This window comes from Brassica rapa, chromosome A10, assembly GCF_000309985.2.
Source record: "Brassica rapa cultivar Chiifu-401-42 chromosome A10, CAAS_Brap_v3.01, whole genome shotgun sequence".
Classification (NCBI taxonomy): domain Eukaryota; kingdom Viridiplantae; phylum Streptophyta; class Magnoliopsida; order Brassicales; family Brassicaceae; genus Brassica; species Brassica rapa.
This window is the reverse complement of record NC_024804.2, coordinates 10,343,042-10,365,213: the sequence shown is the minus strand read 5'-3', so window position 1 is coordinate 10,365,213 and position 22,172 is coordinate 10,343,042. Positions and strand designations below refer to the sequence as shown.

The window sequence follows — 22,172 nt, the reverse complement described above, 5'->3', positions numbered from 1 at the left end:
GTAAAATGTCATAGATAAATATATGAAACTATTATAGAAAAACGCGGGACCCTTTTTATTATGCATGATAAACAGTGAGGCCCAATATACAATATTGCGTTTTAGGAAGAAAAATAAGTAGAGTTATCATTAGCTTTGGAAACAGAAAAGCGTTATCGGGAAGTTAATGATTTGGAGATGGAAAACTTGGAGTGCAAGGTCAAATGTTTTGTATTAATACTAACTTACCATTCCATAAGAATATTCTTGTCATGTCTCTTCTTCTCAGCCGACTGTCGAGGCTCTGTCCTGGGAAACCTTCCTTGGTGGGAAGATCCTCTTACTCTCTTCTCATCTCAAATGGCTTCTCATCTTCCTTGCTTCAAACCGCTCCTGGCTTTGTCGTCCGCGCTAATCCTTGTGGAGAGGGTCTCGGAAAACTTTTGTTTCAGAAGAATACTGAGAGTTGGTTCACTCATTTGGAAAAGAAGGTGCCTCTGGAGTTGGTAGATCGAGATGAAATGGGAACGGTCGGGTCTTGCAATGGCTGGGTCGCTACTTTGAAGGACGACGGCATCTTACGTCTCCAAGATGATCTAAACCCGGCTGCCTCGCATACACACCCGAAACACATTCCTCTGCCTCCTCTTGTGACTCTACCTCATTGCCAAACCCAAATCATCACCAACGTGTCGATGTCCTCATCTTCTCCAGAGGATGAAGACTGTGTAGTGGCTGTCAAGTTCTTGGGGCCTCAACTCAGCTTCTGCAGACCGGCTCAGAGTAAACCGGAGTGGACCAACGTCAAGATTGAAGACCCATATTTCTTCTCCTCACGTGTCATGTTTTCCAAGAAAGATGACATGTTTCGCATTCCGGGGTCTGGAGGCAACCTCATCGGCTCATGGAATCCCAACAAACACAAGAACAATCCCAAGATTCAGAGGCTGCAGTATCAAAATCTTCCCAAGCTCACAAAGATCAAACGGGAGCTTCTGGATTTGTGTTGGACGAGCGAACACTTGGTAGAGTCAAGAACCACCGGCGAGACTTTCTTGGTTAAGTGGTTCAGGAAGACCAGCAGGCGACTTGCCCTAATGAAAACGAAAGCGTTGATGGTGTTCAAGATAGACGAAGAAGGAAACGCTGTCTACACTCAAGACATTGGAGATCTCGTCATTTATATCTCAAAGTCTGAACCGTTCTGTATTCCTGCTAGCTCCTTCCCTGGCCTGGATCGAAACAGCGTTCAAATAGTTGATGTCGACGAATATGGCGCTATCCGTCTGCATGATTCCTCCATCTTTTCTCATAATATTAGATTCGGCGCCCCCTACTTTATTCCTCCTCAAAATATAGACCAAGTTTAGAGTCTTCTCTTCTCTTAATAATTTATGCCCATTCAAGTAAACATGCTACTCTGTGAGATCTTTGGCAAGCATTTTATATGATCTAAACTTATTTTTCACTTCTTATGTTCTTAGTATTTCTTGTAAATTTAACTGGAAATCTCAACTTAAGTTATTTGGCTAGGTATATCATTTGCTTCATTAAGTTCGGCATAAACACAAATCTTATAATTTTTGGTAAGTTAGATTAGAGACTTTAAGAAGTTACTCTGTAGTTTACAATGTTTTAAATGATCATGTTTTTTTTTTAAATTGTGTATACTACAACCACCTCTTCTTTCTTGTACTATGTTTGGTCTCGTATGCGATGATCTTCTGCTAAGAGACCAACTTCTATTGCCTTTTCCAAAAAAAAAAAAGATACCAACTTCTGTTCGTAGCTATCATTCTCCACCAAGAATCTATCCACTATCTATCGAATCAGGACGACAACACTGTAAAAGGCATTATAAGACAACACTACATCACGTTTCTAAATCCAACACTAGTTCTGGTTTGTCTTGTCCCTTCCAAGGAACTCCTTCAAGACTCAGCATCAGTTTATAAGGAACGTCGTAGATATATATATATATATATATATCCCCTATATATAATTTAAGAAGCATTACAACTTCTTTTTGTAGCCACATGTCATCACTAGGATGATTCTTAGAATCATTAGAGAAATATGTTGGTCCATCTAATTATATAATAAGTTTTTTATTAAACTAACAATAAATTCATTATTAATGTATTTCATTATTTCCTTAAATAAAATTACGGAATTACCTAATGTGGTTAAAATATATATATGACAATTAATGATTTTGAATAATAAAGATTTGATAAAAATTAGTGTATATTCTATCATATTTGTTTAATTTTAAACTATTAAATAAATTAAACAACCACAATAACCATATAATAAAAAATTTAGATTTTTCTATATATGTTGTATTTTGAATTTTGAAAAACGATTATAAATTACTAAAACTGTTAAAAGTTTCACATTGAAATGATTACAAAATTATATAAGTAAAAAGTATAATTTAATTAATTATTAATATTGATATATATATATATATATATATATATATATATATATATATATATCGTTTTAAATTAAACTATAAACCATATAAAATACATAAATCTTTTAGTTTCAAAATTTACTTTGAACAATTTTTTGGTAAAAGTTTTGAACGAACATTGACAACTTATTTTTTTTAAATTATAAATTATTAAAACTATTAATCTCACAATGAAAATTTTGTTGTTAGTAATTTAAATCTTTTGCTATAAAAGATACAAATGATCAAAAACACTATATGAATATAAATCATCTTTTAATAGACATTAATATTAAAAATATACTAAAATATACTATGTATGTTAGTATCATTTAAATTTAATTACATATCCTATCAAATATTAAAAAAAAATTGGATTAATAAAATTGATTTATATGTTCACACCAATTTCATTATATATTTAATAGTTACTGACTTTTAATTATTCAATATATATTTATTATTTCATAATATATAAAAATGTTTAATACATAAAATAATTTTTATATATAATGTTCATCCCGCGCAAGGCGCGGGTCTTAACCTAGTATATATATATACCCATTAACTGAGATCCAACGGTTGAAAGGTAGTTTCTCGGACCCTTAGTTTGACCCAAAAAGTATCAAAGCACTAAAATAAAAACAAACTAAGCATTTGTAGCTACGTAGTTATTAATTAGATTTAGACCTTATAGCTAAGAATTGTAGATAATTTGTAGACTTTTTGAATGTTGCTAATTTGTATACTTTTTTAACCTTCCTAAGAAAAAGGCCAGTCTACATTTTAGGAGAAATACTTGAGCTTTTATTTTAACTGTATTTTTTGGTCAAAACTTTGGTATAAAAACATGCTTTGGCTAAAAAGAATTAGTGAGATGTTTCATCTAGTTGTAACTCCTGTTCAAAAACGCGGCCGCCCAGCCACCTAGGCATCCGAGTAGGCGCGACTCGGACATCACCCGCGGCGATTTTGGTATAATCGTCCCAAAAACTCGGACTCAAATTACTCGGCCCATTAGACCGATTACTCGGCCCATTAACCAATTAATCGCCTCATTTACCGATTAATCGGCCCGATCATATAGACCTTAAGTATAAACTGTTGAGTATATGTCGGGCTTTAGAAGAAATCTGAAGCCCAATTATCTTCTATCCTTTTCCAAACATGTGAAATCTATTATATAGAGTAAGATTTTGCATCTCTTTTCTTCCACAACCGATATGGGACTTCTGTAAATAAATACAAAATTACAAACAATGCGAAAATAATAAATTGCATGCGGGGAGTTCGAACCCGGGTTACTCGGCCTAAGAACATGTGACATTACCACTGAGAAACAACAATGTTTTGTTACTTGTATGCAGATGTTAATATATATACACGTATATATATATGAATATTCAAAAACTAGTCTAGATTAATTTGTTTTTCAATTGTATGGTATTAACATATGCTAATAATTATTTTTTTTTTTCAAAAAACTATTACATTCTAGTATATTTATATTTTATATTTAATTTAAATATTATAATTAAATAAAATAATAATTAAACTAGTCCCCGCGTATACCCCGATTAATCTCCGATTTTTTGGTAACTCGCTAGGCCCGTGATTGCCGCCCGACTAGCGCCTAGCGTAGTTTCGAACGGGGGTTGTAACTTCTAGTTTTACAGCATCATCCAAATTCCCAAGTAATATTGTTTCTTCTTTTCATTTTAGTTTGGCATTTTTCTTCTTAAACGCGGCCACATAATCTATCACAAGAAGAGATATTGAAAGACTGTCTTTTTTTTTTTTTGATCAAAGACTGTCTTATCTTATCTGTTTTCGAAGGAAACAAGTTAGAAATGTTAGACTATAATATCGTTAGTGAGTTTGTAAAGAATAGAAGCAGAAACTTTGTTTTACTAATATTTTGTTTGTTACTTTTAAATTTTTAAAACTATGCCAACTGGATATAGTTTAAATAAGCACTGGAAGTGATGAGAGGTTGTAGCAAAATTTATCAAAGAGGATATGCGGAAAAAAGTGCTAAGACACCAACAATTTCAATCGTGTCAAATACGACCCGAACAATTGATCAATGTCAAATACGATTTTAACTCAATGTATAATTAAAAAAACTACCTGAACTTCTTAAAACGTGCCTAAATCTACATTGACTCTAACAGAAGTAAATCAAACGTTAACAAGATAAAACGACGTCGTTTTGATATATGAAGAAAAGTGTCAATTTCGACCCCAACACTTTTAGTCGTGCCAAATAGGACCCGAACAAATGCTCAGCGTCAAAAACGACCTCAAATCAATTATAATTTAAGAAAAATTACCTAAACTTTTTAAAACATGTCTAAATCTACATTGACTCTAACAGAAAAGTTAGTCAACCGTTTGTTAACATAAGACGATGTAGTTTTGATATATATATATATATACATTTAAAATATGTTCATTTCAGGACTCAAACCCGTGCCGGAATATACTTTTAAAAGGACACACTAACAACTAAACTAAAGTAAAATTTTGAAATATTATTACAAATTGAAATTCCCCATTATATAAACTACTATTCTTCTTCATCTTATCCAATTTAAAACTTTAGTGATTGCTTTATATATTTTAGTTATTCTTTGATATGTCTAATATTTTGTACAACATATTTTAGTGAAAGAAAGGTAAAAGGCCTCTTAACATTTTTGAAAAAAATATCAAAATATATAATATTAACTTTGAAAAATAAAAAAAATTCCATTTAAGTTTAAAAATTAAAAATAATTTAGATAAGAAAATATTATAAATAAATTCAAAGTTTTAAGAATATTTAAGATCGTATAATAATAAATATTTTATTATTTATATTTTAGTAAGATATAAGTTTATTAAATATATGATAAATAAAAAACATGTTAATGTATTTATATAAATCAAAACAATTGTCACCAAAATTTTAAATTGGATAAGATGAAGAATAATAGTAGTTTATATAATTTTAAATTTGTAATAATATTTCAAAAAGTTACTTTTATCTAGTTGTTAGTGTGCCCTTTTAAAAGGGTATCATAACACAGTTTGAGTTCCAGAATGAACATATTTTAAAAAATATATTAGATTTTGACCCGCGCTTTCAAAGCACGGGTTTGTTTTCTTTGACATATTTATTATTATAACAAATGTATATCAAATGTCTTAGTGATTTTTGTTAGCATTTATTTTTATGTTTTACATTAATTTTTCATCTATACCAAATGTTAGTATTGTGAAATAATTATTTTTTTTATTGAAATATACAGTAAGATATTAACTTTAAAATTATTTTTAGTAAAATTAATGTGTACATTGACTTATAAAATTATTAAAATATTTAAATGAATTGTAATATTATTTAAATTATGACCGGGTGTATTGATATCATCTATTACATTCCTATCTAATTTATGTTTAAGTTTATTAATTGTATATGTGAAATTTTTAGTTATAAATGTGAAATTTTTATATAACTTCAAAAACAATGTTTAATATATAATGTAAAGCCCATATAATATAAACTTGTTTGATAGAAAATTAAGATATAAACCATTGCAAACACATAATGGTTTATCATCACCCAATAAGTTTGTAGCCCAACACTAATCACATATATCCATACTTTTTTTGACCGTTCATATTTCAAAAAACACAGAAAAATTAAGAAGAAAAAGACATCTAGAACGGTCTGTTTACCGACAGAGGATAAGATGAAAAAAACATTTTTTTTTATGGTGAGAATCAAAGCTGAACGACTCCGATGGTGAGAATTTGGCGTTTCTCGATGGTGAGAATCAAAGCTGTACGACTCCGATGGTTCGCTTAATCGTTTTTCGATCGGTCCAAATCAAAGCTGTAATCATAATCTCGATTTGTTAAGGTATTCTCTCCTTAGCTCATCCGCAAATTATTTTTATTCTATATGTAATACAAATTGCCTAATCGAGTTTCTGTTGACAAATCCTAACATGCAGATGAAGAGATCTTAAATCGCATGAGAAGATTCTGTTATATTTATAAAAGAGAACCGATGAACACCATCGTTTTTCACCATTGAGACTTGTCGAACAGATAACCTGGATAATAAGGTGAGTGTAAAAAAGAAGATTCTGTTATATTTCTTCAAAAATTGGTGACTTGATGAGTATAGATGAGATAATTCATATATGGGCTGTGGTGCGAAATCTAAAGAAAGCTTCAAGTCATTGTTTTAATGTTAAAAGTGGCTGGTAGTTCATGATTATATTTTAGTTGTCTTACTAATGTATACAATGTTTTTGCAGGTTTTTCAGTGGCATCGTTATGGCCATTATTCACTTGAAAGACATTGACAGAGACATCAGGAAGGCATTGGTATTTTCCACATACGTTTTGATTTAATGTAGTAAAGCTATTCATAAAACACTTTCTGTTAGTTGTAGATTGTATTAAGTTATCTTATAAATTGTTTCATGTATGTGCAGGTCTAGATTAGTCATCGTTAGAGCCATTTTCCAGTTGAAAGTCATGGGACAGAGACATAAGAAAGACATTCATGATGAAATGTATCCAACCTTTCTGCAATGATATAATACGTAAGTTACTATTAAACTTTTTTTAGAATTTTAGAAGCTAGGAATGGAAGTGACTATCGATAGTTAGGATTGAAACCGAAGTTTGATTGTTTGATTTGGTGTTATTATCTGTACATTGTCTAATTATATTGTTTTCTGCAGCGAAGAACTTTTCCTAAAGTTCATAATGACATGTATTGTGAAACCTTTCTGTTCTGATATAATCTGTTAGTTAGTATTACACTTTTTCCAGAACTTTAGAAGCTAGGAATGGAACTGACTATCGGTAGTTAGAATTGAAACTGGAGTTTGATTGATTGATTTGGTGTTATTATATGTAAATATGATAATTATATTGATTTCTGCAGCGTAAAACTTTTCCTAAAGTTTAATTTTCGTGTTAGAAATAATAGAGAAAATTATTTTTAACAACAAACATAATATGTTTGTTTCTGAGGCTTCACATCCTCACCAAAAACTCACATCGTTCTGTTATAAATCTTAAACATTTATTAAACGTAAAACATAAAACCAAAGTCTTCATATAAAGCAAATCATCTGCAAGTTTCTAAAAACAGAACTGAAAACATAGATCATAGATTATCGAAAACCTCTCTAAAGACAACATTCTTTGTTTGGCGTTGAGGTTTGCTTTCGCTGTCAACAATCAGCATCTTCAAGCCTTTCTTAGAAGTCACTCTAGAACAGCCACATAAAGTTGACCGTGTGAAAAAACCGATCTTGGTAGAAATATACCAACTTCAGACAATGTTTGTCTTTGACCTTTATTGATAGTAATAGCGAAAACCACACCAATAGGCAGTTGTCTCTTCCTCATTTTGAATAACAATTTTTTGTCTGAAGGAGTTATTGAAAGCCTGGAAATCAACACAGTTCAACCAACTTTTTCCTCTGTAATAACCTTTACACAAATATGGTATTTTCAAATTATCCCTAAACAAAACTATAAAATCGCAAATATGGTATTTTCGATTTGTTTGGGTGTGATTATATATTAATTTTTTATGGCTTATTAATTTGAAAATCATTAACCTGTTAACGGCTTGATTGAAACTCAAATTTTGCATGCTTCCGGTGCAGAGAGTATCACTTGGTGTGCATGCTTTTAGTTTTATTATTATTCAGCTTTCGTTTTATATCCAACCAAAACTTCTTCCTCGTTGTATAACTAATGCCATTGTCCATAATTTATTCAACGTTTAGCTCAAGATTGTATTTTTTCTTCACTTCCAAGTTCCAACGCACGAGTGAACCACAATCCTAAAATAAACCGAGTTCGTAGAAAGAAGAATGAATCTCTAAGAACATAATGGCTTTTAAAACAATTTATGGTTTCACTTTGTAACCAAACCTTCATTACAATTTAGCAGAAAAAATGCCCAATGTAGATATGGGTGATTACTAATCGTATATCCAAATTTTTGGAAGTATTCGTGATCTGATCCGTTTCGTCTGAATAATCAATTATCCAATCTGATTCTATTCGTCGCCATCTAGATACTCATTGTTCAAGATATCTAGAAAAAATTAAAATTTTAATTGAATATTTGATTCGATCCGTAAAAATAAAAAAATTAGAAAAAAAATCCAAAATAATATAAAATAATAATAGTCTTTTACAAAAATAAAAATTTATGACTTTTAAATTTTTATTAAATAATTTAATAAATTTAGTAAATGAAAATACTCTAAAATATAATATTTATATAACTTATATATATAATTTTTTAAATATATGTATATATGCGCATATAACGGTTATGATCATATTCTCATCCCTAAAATTATTAGTATTTGTGATTTGTTTTGTTTCTTACGGATATTGGATATTATTATTTGTTTTGGTTTATAAAGTTACGGGTATTCAAATTTTTCTGTTCGGATCAAAATGAATAAGAATTCGAATCAAAATTTACGTATATTTTGTTACTCCTGAACGCAGATGGTCAAGGTGACGGCTAAGTTGAAGAAAATATTTTGTGACAACAAACCAAAGTTGATTTCAGGCTCTTAGTTTTTTCGGTCAAGATCCCTTTGGAAAAAAAAACATTCACGTGTCAACTCTGACCTTACGTGTGATAGATTCTAGTCTTTGAAACTTCTTGTTTTTTTTCAAAAAAAAAACTTCAACTTGACCATTACCAATTGCCTAGAAAGGTATGTAAATCTTATTAAAAAAAAGCAGATTATATTTTGAACAAAAAAAAGAGATTATACATTATCATATGAACCTACCTAGTACTTAAAAATATAAAATATTTGTGCATGCTTACTTTGATTTTCTTATGTATCACTGTGTTCGTCGGACCAAAGTCGAAAAGTAATGTCGTAAACCTTATATACTCTTGACCGCATTATGATCGTAATTATTATGATATATGAACGAGTTGTGATTTTGTTTCTGTACAGTTGAGCTAACGCTTGACCACATTATTCACACAAATGCTTGGATCGGGACAACTAATTGTTGACTTCAGTAAACGCGGAGTGTGGTCCAGACATATCCCAGGTGGAATCACATGGCTGTAACTGAGAACTTGATTCGTCCACGTAATTTATGTTCGAATCTTGGTCTCCTCCTTGTGAGGCTCATATATCGCCACCTCAGCGACTTTAAATCTACCGCAAGTAAATATTCGTCCCGAGTCTACTGACCCATGGACCAAACCCTCTGCTTCCCATAATCACAGAAATGAGACCAATCCTCTCCTCATATCACGATCTTTAGCGATAAGAAAAGATTTGTGAAGTGACAATAACTTCAGCAATGGAAATAACACCAGATGTCAAAGAGAATAAGCTAAAACAATAAAATCATTAATTTTAGATATATATAGTTAATAGTACTATTTTAAATTTAATTAATAAATTTGTAATATATAATTTAACTCAAGATAAAAAAATGTTTTATCACATATAACAAAAAGGTATATTTTCTAAATTAAAATCACAAATATGGTATTTTCAAATTATCCCTAAACAAAACTATAAAATCGCAAATATGGTATTTTCTATTTGTTTGGGTGTGATTATATATTAATTTTTTATCGCTTATTAATTTGAAAATCATTAACCTGTTAACGGCTTGATTGAAACTCAAATTTTACATGCTTCTGGTGCAGAGAGTATCACTTGGTGTGCATGCTTAGTTTTATTATTATTCAGCTTTCGTTTTATATCCAACCAAAACTTCTTCCTCGTTGTATAACTAATGCCATTGTCCATAATTTATTCAACGTTTAGCTCAAGATTGTGTTTTTTTCTTCACTTCCAACGCACGAGTGAACCACAATCCTAAAATAAACCGAGTTCGTAGAAAGAAGAATGAATCTCTCTTGTTGTCGACTCTGTTTATTAATAAGTTCCATTCCAGTTAATAATTGACGAACAAGATCCACTGAGATCAAGTTTCAAAGCAACTAACAAATGCTTGTATTCTAGCAATAATTACGTTGATTTTCTTTATTTTTTAGCTATTATGGTATTTGTTTAGCCTATTAAGCTATAACAATTAATGGTGTGATAAGTAAAATAGGGGAAAATATTATAACCATTAGGATGATTACCAACCAAAACCAAAATTGCAAGAATATGTCGTTTTATAAGCCTTTAGTCGATAAAAAGAAGAAGAACATGTCGTTTTATATTTTGTCAAAAAAGTATGTATGATATTGATTGGTGAAAGAGTAAATAATGCATCGAATGTTGTAACGAAAACAGACAAACCAATTAGTGAAAAAGGAAATTCTTAGAAATTCCACTCTCTCGGTACAATGCAGACCCCTTCCTTGGTGTATAACTAATGTCACTGTCACTATCCATAATTTATTCAACGTGGTTTATCTCAATATTGTGTTATTTCTTCACTTACAAAATAATGAACGCATCACATATGAGTGAACCACAATCCTAAAATGAACCGAGTTCGTAGAAAGAAAATGAATCTTTACTTGTTGTCGACTCAGTTTATTCACAAGTTTCAGTTAATTAATTTATTTTGACGAACAAGATTCACTGAGATCAAGTTTCAAATCAACTAACAAATGCTTGTATTATTTACCTTCGTATATTTTATTTATTTATTAGCTATTATAGTATTTGTTTAGGCTATTAAGCTAAAACAATCCATGGTGTGATAAGTAAAATAGGAGAAAATATTATAACCATTAGAATGATTACCAACCAAAAGCAAAATGAGAATATGTTGTTTTAAATAGTCCATCGAATAAGTATGTGTGATATTTTGATTGGTTAAGAGAGGGAAAAAATGTTGCAACGAAAACATTTAATGTTCGTGCAGACAACCATTTAGAAAAAAAAAAGAAAAGAAATTCTTAGAAATTCCACTCTATTGGCACAATGGTACTCCTTTTTTGGACAATGGCACAGTGGTACGCTCACTCTGACTCTGATCAGTGAGTGTCTCCAGTTTGAGATATCAAATTGGCCGATTTCTCCTTATTAAGATTTAAATGCTCTACTCTGGTTTTTAAACGGTGAACAAAAGAAGATGTTTCAGCGGCTGAATCTCTACTTAATTCTGATAAGACCAATACTTCTTTCTAACAACACCTTTTTTGGTGAGTTGATTTATTTCCTTTCATGTTTAGAACAACCAATGTATTCGTTCTGTTTTTTAGAATGTTTTGTGCTAGTAGCGTATCTTTAATTATTTTGATTTTATTTGTTTTGGTTACTATCTTTCGTACATTTATTTATAATGAGTAGAGATGTGATAGTGTTGATATTATCATTTTAGTGAGGCTATGACGAGTGTCCATGAGACAGAAAATGATGGATAATCACAAATATCTTTGCCACTTGTTTTAAGGTATTTCTTCCGCTTTTCCCATCGTAGCATAAAGATACAATACAACCATTACATGCTGTAATTTATAGCAATTGAGCCTGTATGAGTTAATTTTTCATCTCCGCTAAAAGTCTTGAATATAACGTTCATAGTGGATAGTTATTATCTTCTTCTTTATTTGTTTTGGGTGCGCTTAAATATATACCGTGTATCTTCTTTATATGTGTGGTACTAAGGTTAAAAGAGTAGTAGTAGTAGTAGTCATGATCAATAATCTTAGTTGATTAGTTTTATTTTGACCAGCAAGATCCACCAAGACCAGGATTCAATTATAATGACCGGAAATAACCAGAAAATAACCAGCTGGTGCGTTCTAGTTAACAAAATTTATTTTATCGACTTTGGGACAAAATAAGAGATCTAGGTAGGTAGCGAGGTAGGTGTGTGATGATGATTGAGGAGGAGGAGACAAGACTGACAAAAGTAATCGATGATCATATTTCCAAAACGGCATCGTGGTGAGCCAAAAGGATGGATTAAAACCTTCAGAGACAGCCACGTGTTGGAGCTAGGTTACTCCCTGAGTATCAACATGTCAGACTACAAAGTAGTATATCGCGAGAGAACATTAACGAGGTGGAGGAAAGAGACAAAGGGAAAAGTACTCTTATTTGTTTTTGGGAGGTGGAGGAGGGAGAGAGATACAGAGGAATAAACAAAAAAAAAAAGGGATTTATTTCTCCTTTCTAGTTAATATCGGTTGACACAGTGTTATTTTGTCCCTTTCTTTCCTGATCAAAGCGGCTCAAATCTTCGTACAACGGTGCACCAAAAAACAGAGATCTTTGGTACGATCAGATTCTTGTCTGTAGGAGAGACTTGATGAACAAGTTGATGATGTACTATAAAGAAGATTCAGCTCTCGCTTCTTCAAGGTTTCATCAGCTTTCTCTCTCTCTCTCTCTTTGTCTCTTGATAATGTCTCTCAAAAAAGTTTTCACTAAGTTCATCGGAACTGTTCTTTTAGGAATGGAGAAAAGTGTTGATGCAAAGAATCTTAAGGAGAGTGAGAAGTTTGTCTTTGAGTGGAAAAAGTTGGGACACGTTGGAGCCACAGGTGTTGCAGAACATTTGCAAGAGAAGCATGGACTTGAAGCCTCGCCTACCGTTGTTGGAGATGGAGAAGAGACAATCCCTGTCTTCTCTGTCTCGCATGATAAGTTCACGCATGAGTTCCACGTTGGAGAGTCCAGATACCGTTACATGCGCGTGAATGGGAAGGCTAAGGAAATGTCCAAAGAGTATTCTGCCTTAATGACTGAGTTTTGGGCAGAGTTTGGGAGGAAGCAGGCTAAAATTGCCAAACGCGTCAAGGCAAAAGCAACAAAGGAAAGAGACGATGCTTCCTACGAAATCTCTCTAGAGATCCAGAAAGAGAAGAAAGAAGCTGAGAAGAAAGATGAGGAGGAAGCTAAGAAGAAAGAAGCTGAGAAGAAAGAGGAGGAGGAAGCTAAGAAGAAAGAAGAGGAGGCCAAGAAAGAGGAGACTCCACCAAAGGAGAAGCCATCGCCGGAGACGCCACCGCCGCAGACGCCACCGTCCGAGACGCCACTGCCGGTGACTGGAGCCGGAAAGCCTCTGCCTGAGGAGTGAGAAGAGAGAAGAAGGATCGAAGAAGGTTAGGGGAGTTTAATAATAATTAGGGTGTTTAAATTAGGTCTTTGCTTGGTAGTAGTAGTAGTAGTCGTAATTAATTAAGAAAAAAGGGTGGTAAACTTTTTCTTAATTTATTTAAAGCGTGTCTTATCGTTTGTCTTTTCAATTAAGAAAAAAAAACTCAAATATGATCATCTTTGTGAAAAAGGTTTCTTGACTATAAAACTTTATCCTTCTAAATTTTCACTGTCATGGATATTAACTCTGCAAAGGGCTAATTTTTTTAATTGAGAAGTTCAATCATTCACCAAAAATTTGCGAAAAAAACGTATTGGCATCTGGTCTATCATTACCGGAAGTCTATTCTTAGAACAATCTGTTCTGCCTGTATGGAAGTTGAGCTTTGAAGATAAATGACTCAAATGGACCGAGTAGTTTCCACCTCAATCAAGTACAAGTTACAATTGGTGTAACAATGTAGCAGTTCTTACATTAAAATTAATTAACTTGTTTGCTTTTGTTCCTTCATCTTGAAGCAATCTTATTGGTGTTGAATTGACCAGTGTCGGTTGAATCTCTAACTTTTTTGAAGTATACTCTATACAATTACTAATGAACTATAACTCTGTTTCGATTATTTCAAAAGTGTAACAACGCCTGATAACAACAACCCTTTACATTGATTTATGTTTCAGTAGACTCTTAAAATTCAAAATATCATGTAGTTGTTATACCATTGAAAACTCTTTAACAACTTATAATTTTCTGTTTGTAAATATACTGATCAGGTTTGTAGCATAATGAAACTACAGATTATATAATTGTTTGGATTATGGTTCGATTTAAAAAAAAATAGGAACTAAAAGATCTCTGATCTTTTGCACATTTCTCTTGGTTTGAATTTTGAACAATCACACACCATTGGGTGATGTGGAATCAATTTGACAAGAATTAGACCCTGCGAGAAGCCTTTAGCCGAAGAAAGAAACGTTTGAATCAAAAAGCCTCAGCTTCTATCTAGAGATTGCTATGATCCACCATTTTCGCCTCTCCACTTAACCGAACGAATAAGTAGACCCAGCAGCAGGAGCCAATTGGATTCCGTGAACCGAAACGGTTTTGGACAAGCCTTTGACGGAGGAGGAAGTGACTGAACGGTGTCGTCATAGTGATTGTTCACTTCACGCCATATCAACCTCCTTTGGTATTGCCTTCTTCCTCTTGCTAAAGCTTCAATCTTTGATTGTAAAGACTCTGGTTTTCGCAAAGTATGAAGCTTTACATTGAAGATGATGAACCGTTCAAGCTTCAGAATTTGAGAGTTTATGTTCGGAGTATATCTTTTACTGTGATCATTGGTTGAGGAGTATGCAGCTCAGCTCTGTTTGTTTAATCCTATGTTTCTGTTGTGAGACTAGTCTGCGTTCATGTATTGTGGGGGGGGATCATCATTGACTGCAAACGGATCGGTATGAACTGACCAAACCAAACCAAAACGAACTAATCTAACCGGCTAATTCAATTTCAGTATAAAAACTAATGGGGCAGGTTTAATGTAATATAAGATTGGGACCATACGAAACCCACACTACGACAATAACTTATGCAAGCTTCTTAACCCCATTTACGTCAAACATTTGAAGATATTGTCATGATTTGTTTGGAATATGTGTTGTTTGGCCGATAGTCTCATTTCATCATGATGTCTAATTTGTAGAATATGTTGGTTTTCTTAAGTTTGGGTTAATTTAATTTTAATGCTATTTCAGCTTTGAGAGAGAGAGAGAGAGAGAGAGAGAGAGAGAGAGAGAGAGAGAGAGAGAGAGAGAGAGAGAGAGAGAGAGAGAGAGAGAGAGAGAGAGAGAGAGAGAGAGAGAGAGAGAGATTTTATGTGTCTCTAGATATATAGTTCTCTATTCTAATGGGGTTTCTCACTCCCACCATCACTTCAGAATGTCTAATTTCAGACTCAGTTTTGGTTTGGATTCAACTTCATGATTTTTTTTCTTTTACAAAAAGTTGTATTAATCTAAATCTCTGTTGGTGACGTTTGTTCGAACCAAATGTTTTCGAGTACATAAAGTACAAAGCGTTTGATCTGAAAAATCTATTGGAATCATACATAACTAGTATTAGGTGATTTTCCCGATATAAATATTTCTAAAGTAAATATATTATAATAATTGATTGCTACTTACATTTAATATTAAATTAATTTATAATTTATATGCATCATTTATATTAATAATATTATATTACTTTAATTTTTATATATGTTATATCTAATCGGTTTTGTTGTTTTTTAGTCGATTTAGTTATCATTTGGTTAAATTAGATTGCATATATGAATTCAACTGTAACATTTTTTATTCTATATATTAAAATTTTGATTAATTTCTTATTTATATTTATGTGGTTGTTATCTTAGATATGTAAATATATTTTATGAAGATTATGTACAACGTAAGATATATTGTGCTTAGAATGGAATAAAAAAATCAACTAAAGTGTATGATTCCAAATTACATAAATTAATATAACGAAACGATAATATTCTGAAGTCTCATTTATATATAATAATTTTACAAAAGAACTAAATTGTAAAAGTTGGTTAATTTTTTATTTTCATTTTTTTATTTTTTTTTAGTTGTCCTATGATTTATATTTATAAAATAAATTACTATTCTTATAAAATTATATAATCTTATCGTAGTTAAATCTATGATTTTAGATATAAATTGGATTAGTCGAGTATTCATGTTGTGAGTATATTGAGTTACATATATTCTTTCAAATTAAAAAAGAAGTATAATTATTTTTTATTATAATTAAGTCAAATGTGCATGTATTTGCATAATATTTAATATTTATCAAATTATATGTTGATGTTTTTTTTTAAAAAATATTAGAAAATAAAAGATGATCAATATGAAGTTACATGCGTAACTAACTGATACATTTTTGAAACCTCATGTACACATATCAATATTGGAAAAATTATATGTTTACCACTTTCATGATACCACTTTTCATTTTTACCACTATTAAGGAGGCATTTTCAAAAATACATTTTTCATTAAGTAGTAAAAGACTCTTATGCCCTTGTTATTTATTTATATAATAAATCATTATTTAAATAAAAAAATATAAAATATATATATAAAATAAAAAAGTGAAAAAAAAATAAAAAAAAGTTATTTTTTTTTATATTTTGGAATTATAATTTTTTAAATTCGAACTTTTTTATAAATTGTTTTTTTGAAATTTTTTGCGAATTTTTTTTTTCAAATTTCTTTTTGAGAAACGAAAATTATGTTTGAAACTATTTTTTTAAAATTTATATATATATTTTAAAGTATTTATTTATATATTTATTAGAATCCTAGATTTCACATTCCAAAAACCCTACCCCACCCCTCAACTCTAAACCCTACGTCTAAATTAGTTAACCCTAAGGGTATAATTATCTTTCACCCTTCATCAAAAGTGATGGTAAAAGTGGTTAGTGTAAACATGAAAAGTGGTAATATGAATGTGCTATTTGTGGTAATTTCCCATCAATATTTAAAAATTCTAAATAACTTTATGCCTTTAATTTATTTAATTGAAACTAAAATTTATTTGAATAATCTTTAAAATGAGAATTCAGATTTGCTTTGGTATTTTGATTATGGTTCTATTAAGTTCCACAAATACAAAAACATAAAATTTAAAAGCATATTTAATATTAAGAACAAATAATTTTAATAATGATAAAATATAATATATTTACCTCAATAAACTATTTTGTAACTATTTGATCAAACGATATTTATTTTAGAAATTTGTTTTTAGTTTTTTTTTGTAATATCTCTTAAAAATAAGCAGTAAAAAATTGTGATTGTATTTAAAACTAATATTATATAAGTAAAATATAATTTATAGATATTTGTTGCTGTAATTGAAAGATATTATAGTCAACTAAATTTATGAAACTCTTAAAAATAAGCAGTAAAAATTGTGATTGTATTTAAAATAGTATTATATAAGTAAAATATATTTTATCGATATTTTTTGCTGTAATTGAAAGATATTATAGTCAACTAAATTTATGAATAATAAATAAACATTTCAATATTACTAATTATAAAATATTTTTAGATAATTAAACATATATTAGTTTATGTTACTTAATTATTTTATGTAATCATCTAAGAAATTATATACGTAAAACATATTTTTATTAATTTGAACTTTTTTGTATTGTTTAAATTATGTTTTAGAAGAAATAATATTTATGTTTCTAATATCAAGATTATATGTGTAAATTGTTTTTACTGAAATCATGTTTTATAGAAATTTATAATTTTCATCTAAGAAAATATAGATATAAAGAAAGTATTTTATTAGTTCAAAATAATATTTTATGTTATTTAAAAATATTTTGTAAATGTAATATTACTATTTTGTGAACTTTTCTTTTTTTATGAAATCATATTATATATACATATATTTTCGTTTTTCAATTCTTCCTTTTTTTAACTTTATAAAAGATTTCCTTTTTATTTTATATGTATATTTTTAAAATTTTTTAAAAAGGAAACTAAATAAAATAATAAATAATAGTATTTTAAATGTAAGTTAATTCATTAAGGGTATCAGTGTAATCAACCATCGTGACAGTTAACGTGAGAGCGACACATAGGAAACTTACTTCTCAAATAATATTATAGAGATTTAAGCAGAGGAGGGAAAGGTGTAGAAACTATTTGAAATAAATACAAGCATCATAATGTAAACTAGGTGATGGTGCATTAAAAAAAAATTAAAATATTTTTTGAACAAATAAATATGAATTGTATCTAAAAATAAAATTATATTAATATTGTAAATTTTCTTTTTTCTTATCAATATTTTAATATAAATTTGATTTAATTAAACATAAAAATTAGGATAAAATAATTTTATTTATTTTAAATTATATTTAAGAATATGCATGTATATATTTAAAATTATAATCTTAGATAGATTTTTCTATCTGTTTATTTTAATTAAATATATTAAATAAATTTGTAAAAAATTGCATAATTATCAAAAATTAAAATTAAACAATATTTATAAAATTTGTAGATATATATAAAAAACTAATGATTTTACGATTAAATTTTTAAAATTTTCTAAAAAAAAATTGCATACATGTTTGAAAATTTTAGTAATAAAATTATATAATTTAAAAATATATAATTAAACGATATTTCAAAATTTGTAATGTCATATTTGAATATATTTATTTTAATGATGATTTATGAGTTATCATCATATTCTAAAAAAGATCAAAAAATATAAATTGACATTAAATGTAATATATGAGTTATTATCATATTTTAAAAAACTTACCAAATATATAAATTAACATTAATGTAATTGTCTATGTCATATTAAGCTATAAGTCATGTCATCAATTTTAGTAGTCATGTCATATTATTTTTATGAGAATAATTGTACAGAAGACATGTAGCAAAATCACTTTTCAAATAAAGAAGTCATCGTTACAATGATAGAACACTAACAACCCTAATATGTTCTTTCTATTTTTACTAAAGACTCCGTAATATGTTGCAACAACATTTCTAGATGGTTAATATATGACTTTCTTGGGTACAGTTCAAGTGCGTCGCCACTATTCATGTCGTACCTCGTCTTCCTCTTGTTTTCTTTAAGGATGTTACCATTACAGAAAATGCGTAAATGTCCTTGTCTCTACCTTGCGCTCAAGGTCTTCGCTGAATGAGATTGCAGGTCCTCTAAGTGTCATTATGTCCTCTAAGTGTCATTATGCGCTCAAGGTCTTCGCTGAATGAGATAGGAACCTTGTTGAAATTTCCTGCCTGCTTTATTCCAAGTGAACCTTGTTGGTATCTCAGCTAAAGTGAGTGTCCGAGCAACTGCACTGACCTTGTTCAATTCAAACCAGCCCAAAAACATAGTGTTTTCAATTGATTTTCAGCTAGTTACTTCTTCCCACGTGTCATCATCTTTGATAACTATGATTTGCTTCCCTGGTAGATGAAACTGGATTCTTTCAACCGGTGTTGATCTATAGTGAATAGAAAACATAAAAATCCTCCAAGCATCTTCGCAGGCTGAGACATACCTGCAATTGATAGGTTAAAGACAATCAACTTCAAATCCAACAGTAGAAAATAGTGTTTCCATGGTTATAAAAATCGATAATAAATATTTACGTAATTAGAGATAAAATACCTGCAATTAAAGAAGTCTTTGATCTCATTTTTTTTTCTTTTCATTCAACTCTTCTGTGTTTGGTGGCTCAACAGCAACAGTGACACGATCCTGCTCTTTGTTAATATACTTAAATAAATATTTTATAGACCCCGTTTGATTGCACCATTCCACATTGATGTGAGCTCGAAATCGAAGAGACAATTCCTTGTTGTATGGTATCACATATCTGTTGTCACACTTGAATCCATTCTTCTCAACGGATCTTCCCGATTGTTCTCGTCTTCTATAAACAGGAAAACCGTCTTTGTAAACAGTAGTTTTATCTGTAAAATTCTTAGGATAGAGCTTTGAACATGCACCATTTTCCATGCACGGTGAGTTCATATTAATAGCTCCACAAGGACCGTGGATCATCATATCTTTGATAATATCATAAAGCTCTGGTTCTTTCTTTTTGCCTGGAATTTCCGCTGAGCTAACTTTGTCAATGTCATCAGTGGTTGAAAATTTAGAATTAGGATGCATGAATAAGAGAATATGTGCATGAGGTAGACCACGCTTTTGCCATTCAACAGTGTACATAGCTGAAAGAGAAAAAAAGAAACAAAAATAGTTAGAGTTAGTTTATGTTAAAAAACGTCAACTGATAAAACAAATAACAAATAATAACTCACAAGAGACTGTCTTCCCCAATAGCTCTTTATCCGTTAGATGAACCATGAGAGAATCCAACTTGATTTTGAACAGCCTTCCAATGATACCGGGTCTATCATCAGCAATAAGGTTGCATTGCTGTAGATACCTAGTGATTTCAGGCCACTTAGGATTGCAAGTGAATGTTATAAACAGATCAGGAAACCCAAAATATTTGCATATAGCCATTGCATCTTGGTAGCAGTTCTTCATGTATCTCGGTCCTCCTGTGAATGAGGAAGGTAGCAAAAATCCAGTTCCTTGGTCATGCATATCAGGTTTTCTGAACCTTGGTGAAACATCAAAAACGCTGTCTTTGCATGTCTCACACCACCAAATATGAGTTGTGATCTCTTTACCATTTAATTTCTTAACTTTGGTTCCAGTTTTGATCACACTTTTTTTTGCATGCTTTACAACCAAAGTAATACCAGGTAGCATAATATAGGAGAGATGTCCAAATCACTTAATAACTGCTTACTTGTGTTGATGTTATCATTTCTTGGATGCTCTTAGTGGGAAAGAGTAACCACTTATCACGCTGTCCTCGCTTCCCTGACTGATCAACTTGTTTGTTGTTGTCCTCTTGACTGTCCTCATTACTTTGGAATGAGGTTAGAGTTTTGTCATCGTCATTGATCATGATTATAATACAAAGATTAAAATTAGTAGTATGTGTGTGATAACAAAGTTACAGAATTTTGTCTTACAATTTTTTAAATGCTTCAGCTTCAAGTATTGACGGGTTGATCATCATTTGAGAAGCATCAAAAGCGTTACAGATTTGCAGTTCTCCTATTAGATAATTAAAAAATACACTACATGTAAGTGAAGTTTTGATAAAGGATTAGTGCATTATGTGAAATAACATGGTACTGGCGTGAATTATGTATCTCTAAATCGCCCAAGCTTAGCAAACCTGAGCAGCATAGTAACCATTCCAACTTCTTGGTTAATTGCAGAATGAACTTTCTCGGCTAAGTTGCCCCATATGTAGCATGATAAACGCGAATCACTACAAAAGGTTGTCAAGATATGGTTAGTTATATTATCTTACTCGAATGAATTCAATTTTTTTTGGAGTAAATGACAGCTAACTTACTTGATGTCGCTTAGGGTGAATTCAAGTTTTTTTGTTGCTTTCCCCCGGTACACTGAATGTTTTCGACATCACCACAATCCATAACTTGACTGAACACATCTGTAAAAAAAACTGTAAACATTAGTATAGATTGTTACATAATATATAGTGGCTAAACCGATTATATTTATATGTTTACCAATTAAAAAATTCTCATCAAGTGTTCCAGACAAAACGGATTGAAAGTCTGACAAATTCAGATACAGCTCATCATTAACGTGATTAGATCGCGTAACGACCGTATTTTGATTGAAAACAATTTTTCAGGTATGATCTGTGGTTCGATAAGCTCCACCAGCAGGAGTAATCTGGAAAGTCCGGATGTAGCGCCATGCTCCAACCGTAAGAATCCTTCCCTTACTCGAATGAATTCAATTTTTTTTGGAGTAAATGACAGCTAACTTACTTGATGTCGCTTAGGGTGAATTCAAGTTTTTTTGTTGCTTTCCCCCGGTACACTGAATGTTTTCGACATCACCACAATCCATAACTTGACTGAACACATCTGTAAAAAAAACTGTAAACATTAGTATAGATTGTTACATAATATATAGTGGCTAAACCGATTATATTTATATGTTTACCAATTAAAAAATATTCATCAAGTGT

The 22,172-nt window shown here is 30.6% G+C and overlaps 2 protein-coding genes and 2 long non-coding RNA genes across 4 annotated transcripts; all 4 read left to right on the top strand.

The window, feature by feature from the left end:
* The first annotated feature begins 155 nt into the window (after nt 1-155).
* LOC103844899 lies at nt 156-1,732 on the top strand. Its single transcript, XM_009121724.2, has one exon. The coding sequence runs from the start codon at nt 204-206 to the stop codon at nt 1,347-1,349; it is 1,146 nt and encodes a 381-aa protein (XP_009119972.1). The 5' UTR covers nt 156-203; the 3' UTR covers nt 1,350-1,732.
* A 3,763-nt stretch (nt 1,733-5,495) lies between these two features.
* On the top strand, nt 5,496-6,826 carry LOC103844898. Its single transcript, XR_628387.3, has 3 exons — nt 5,496-6,344; nt 6,439-6,552; nt 6,748-6,826. It is a non-coding gene; the product is annotated as an uncharacterized LOC103844898 (long non-coding RNA).
* A 98-nt stretch (nt 6,827-6,924) lies between these two features.
* Nucleotides 6,925-21,821, top strand: LOC117129281. The gene is made up of 3 exons (XR_004452984.1): nt 6,925-7,038; nt 21,152-21,246; nt 21,385-21,821. It is a non-coding gene; the product is annotated as an uncharacterized LOC117129281 (long non-coding RNA).
* On the top strand, nt 7,755-16,104 carry LOC103844897 (beta-mannosyltransferase 3-like). Its single transcript, XM_009121723.3, has 2 exons — nt 7,755-12,783; nt 12,876-16,104. The coding sequence occupies exon 2, from the start codon at nt 12,878-12,880 to the stop codon at nt 13,499-13,501; it is 624 nt and encodes a 207-aa protein (XP_009119971.1). The 5' UTR covers nt 7,755-12,783; nt 12,876-12,877; the 3' UTR covers nt 13,502-16,104.
* Nucleotides 21,822-22,172: the final 351 nt, after the last annotated feature.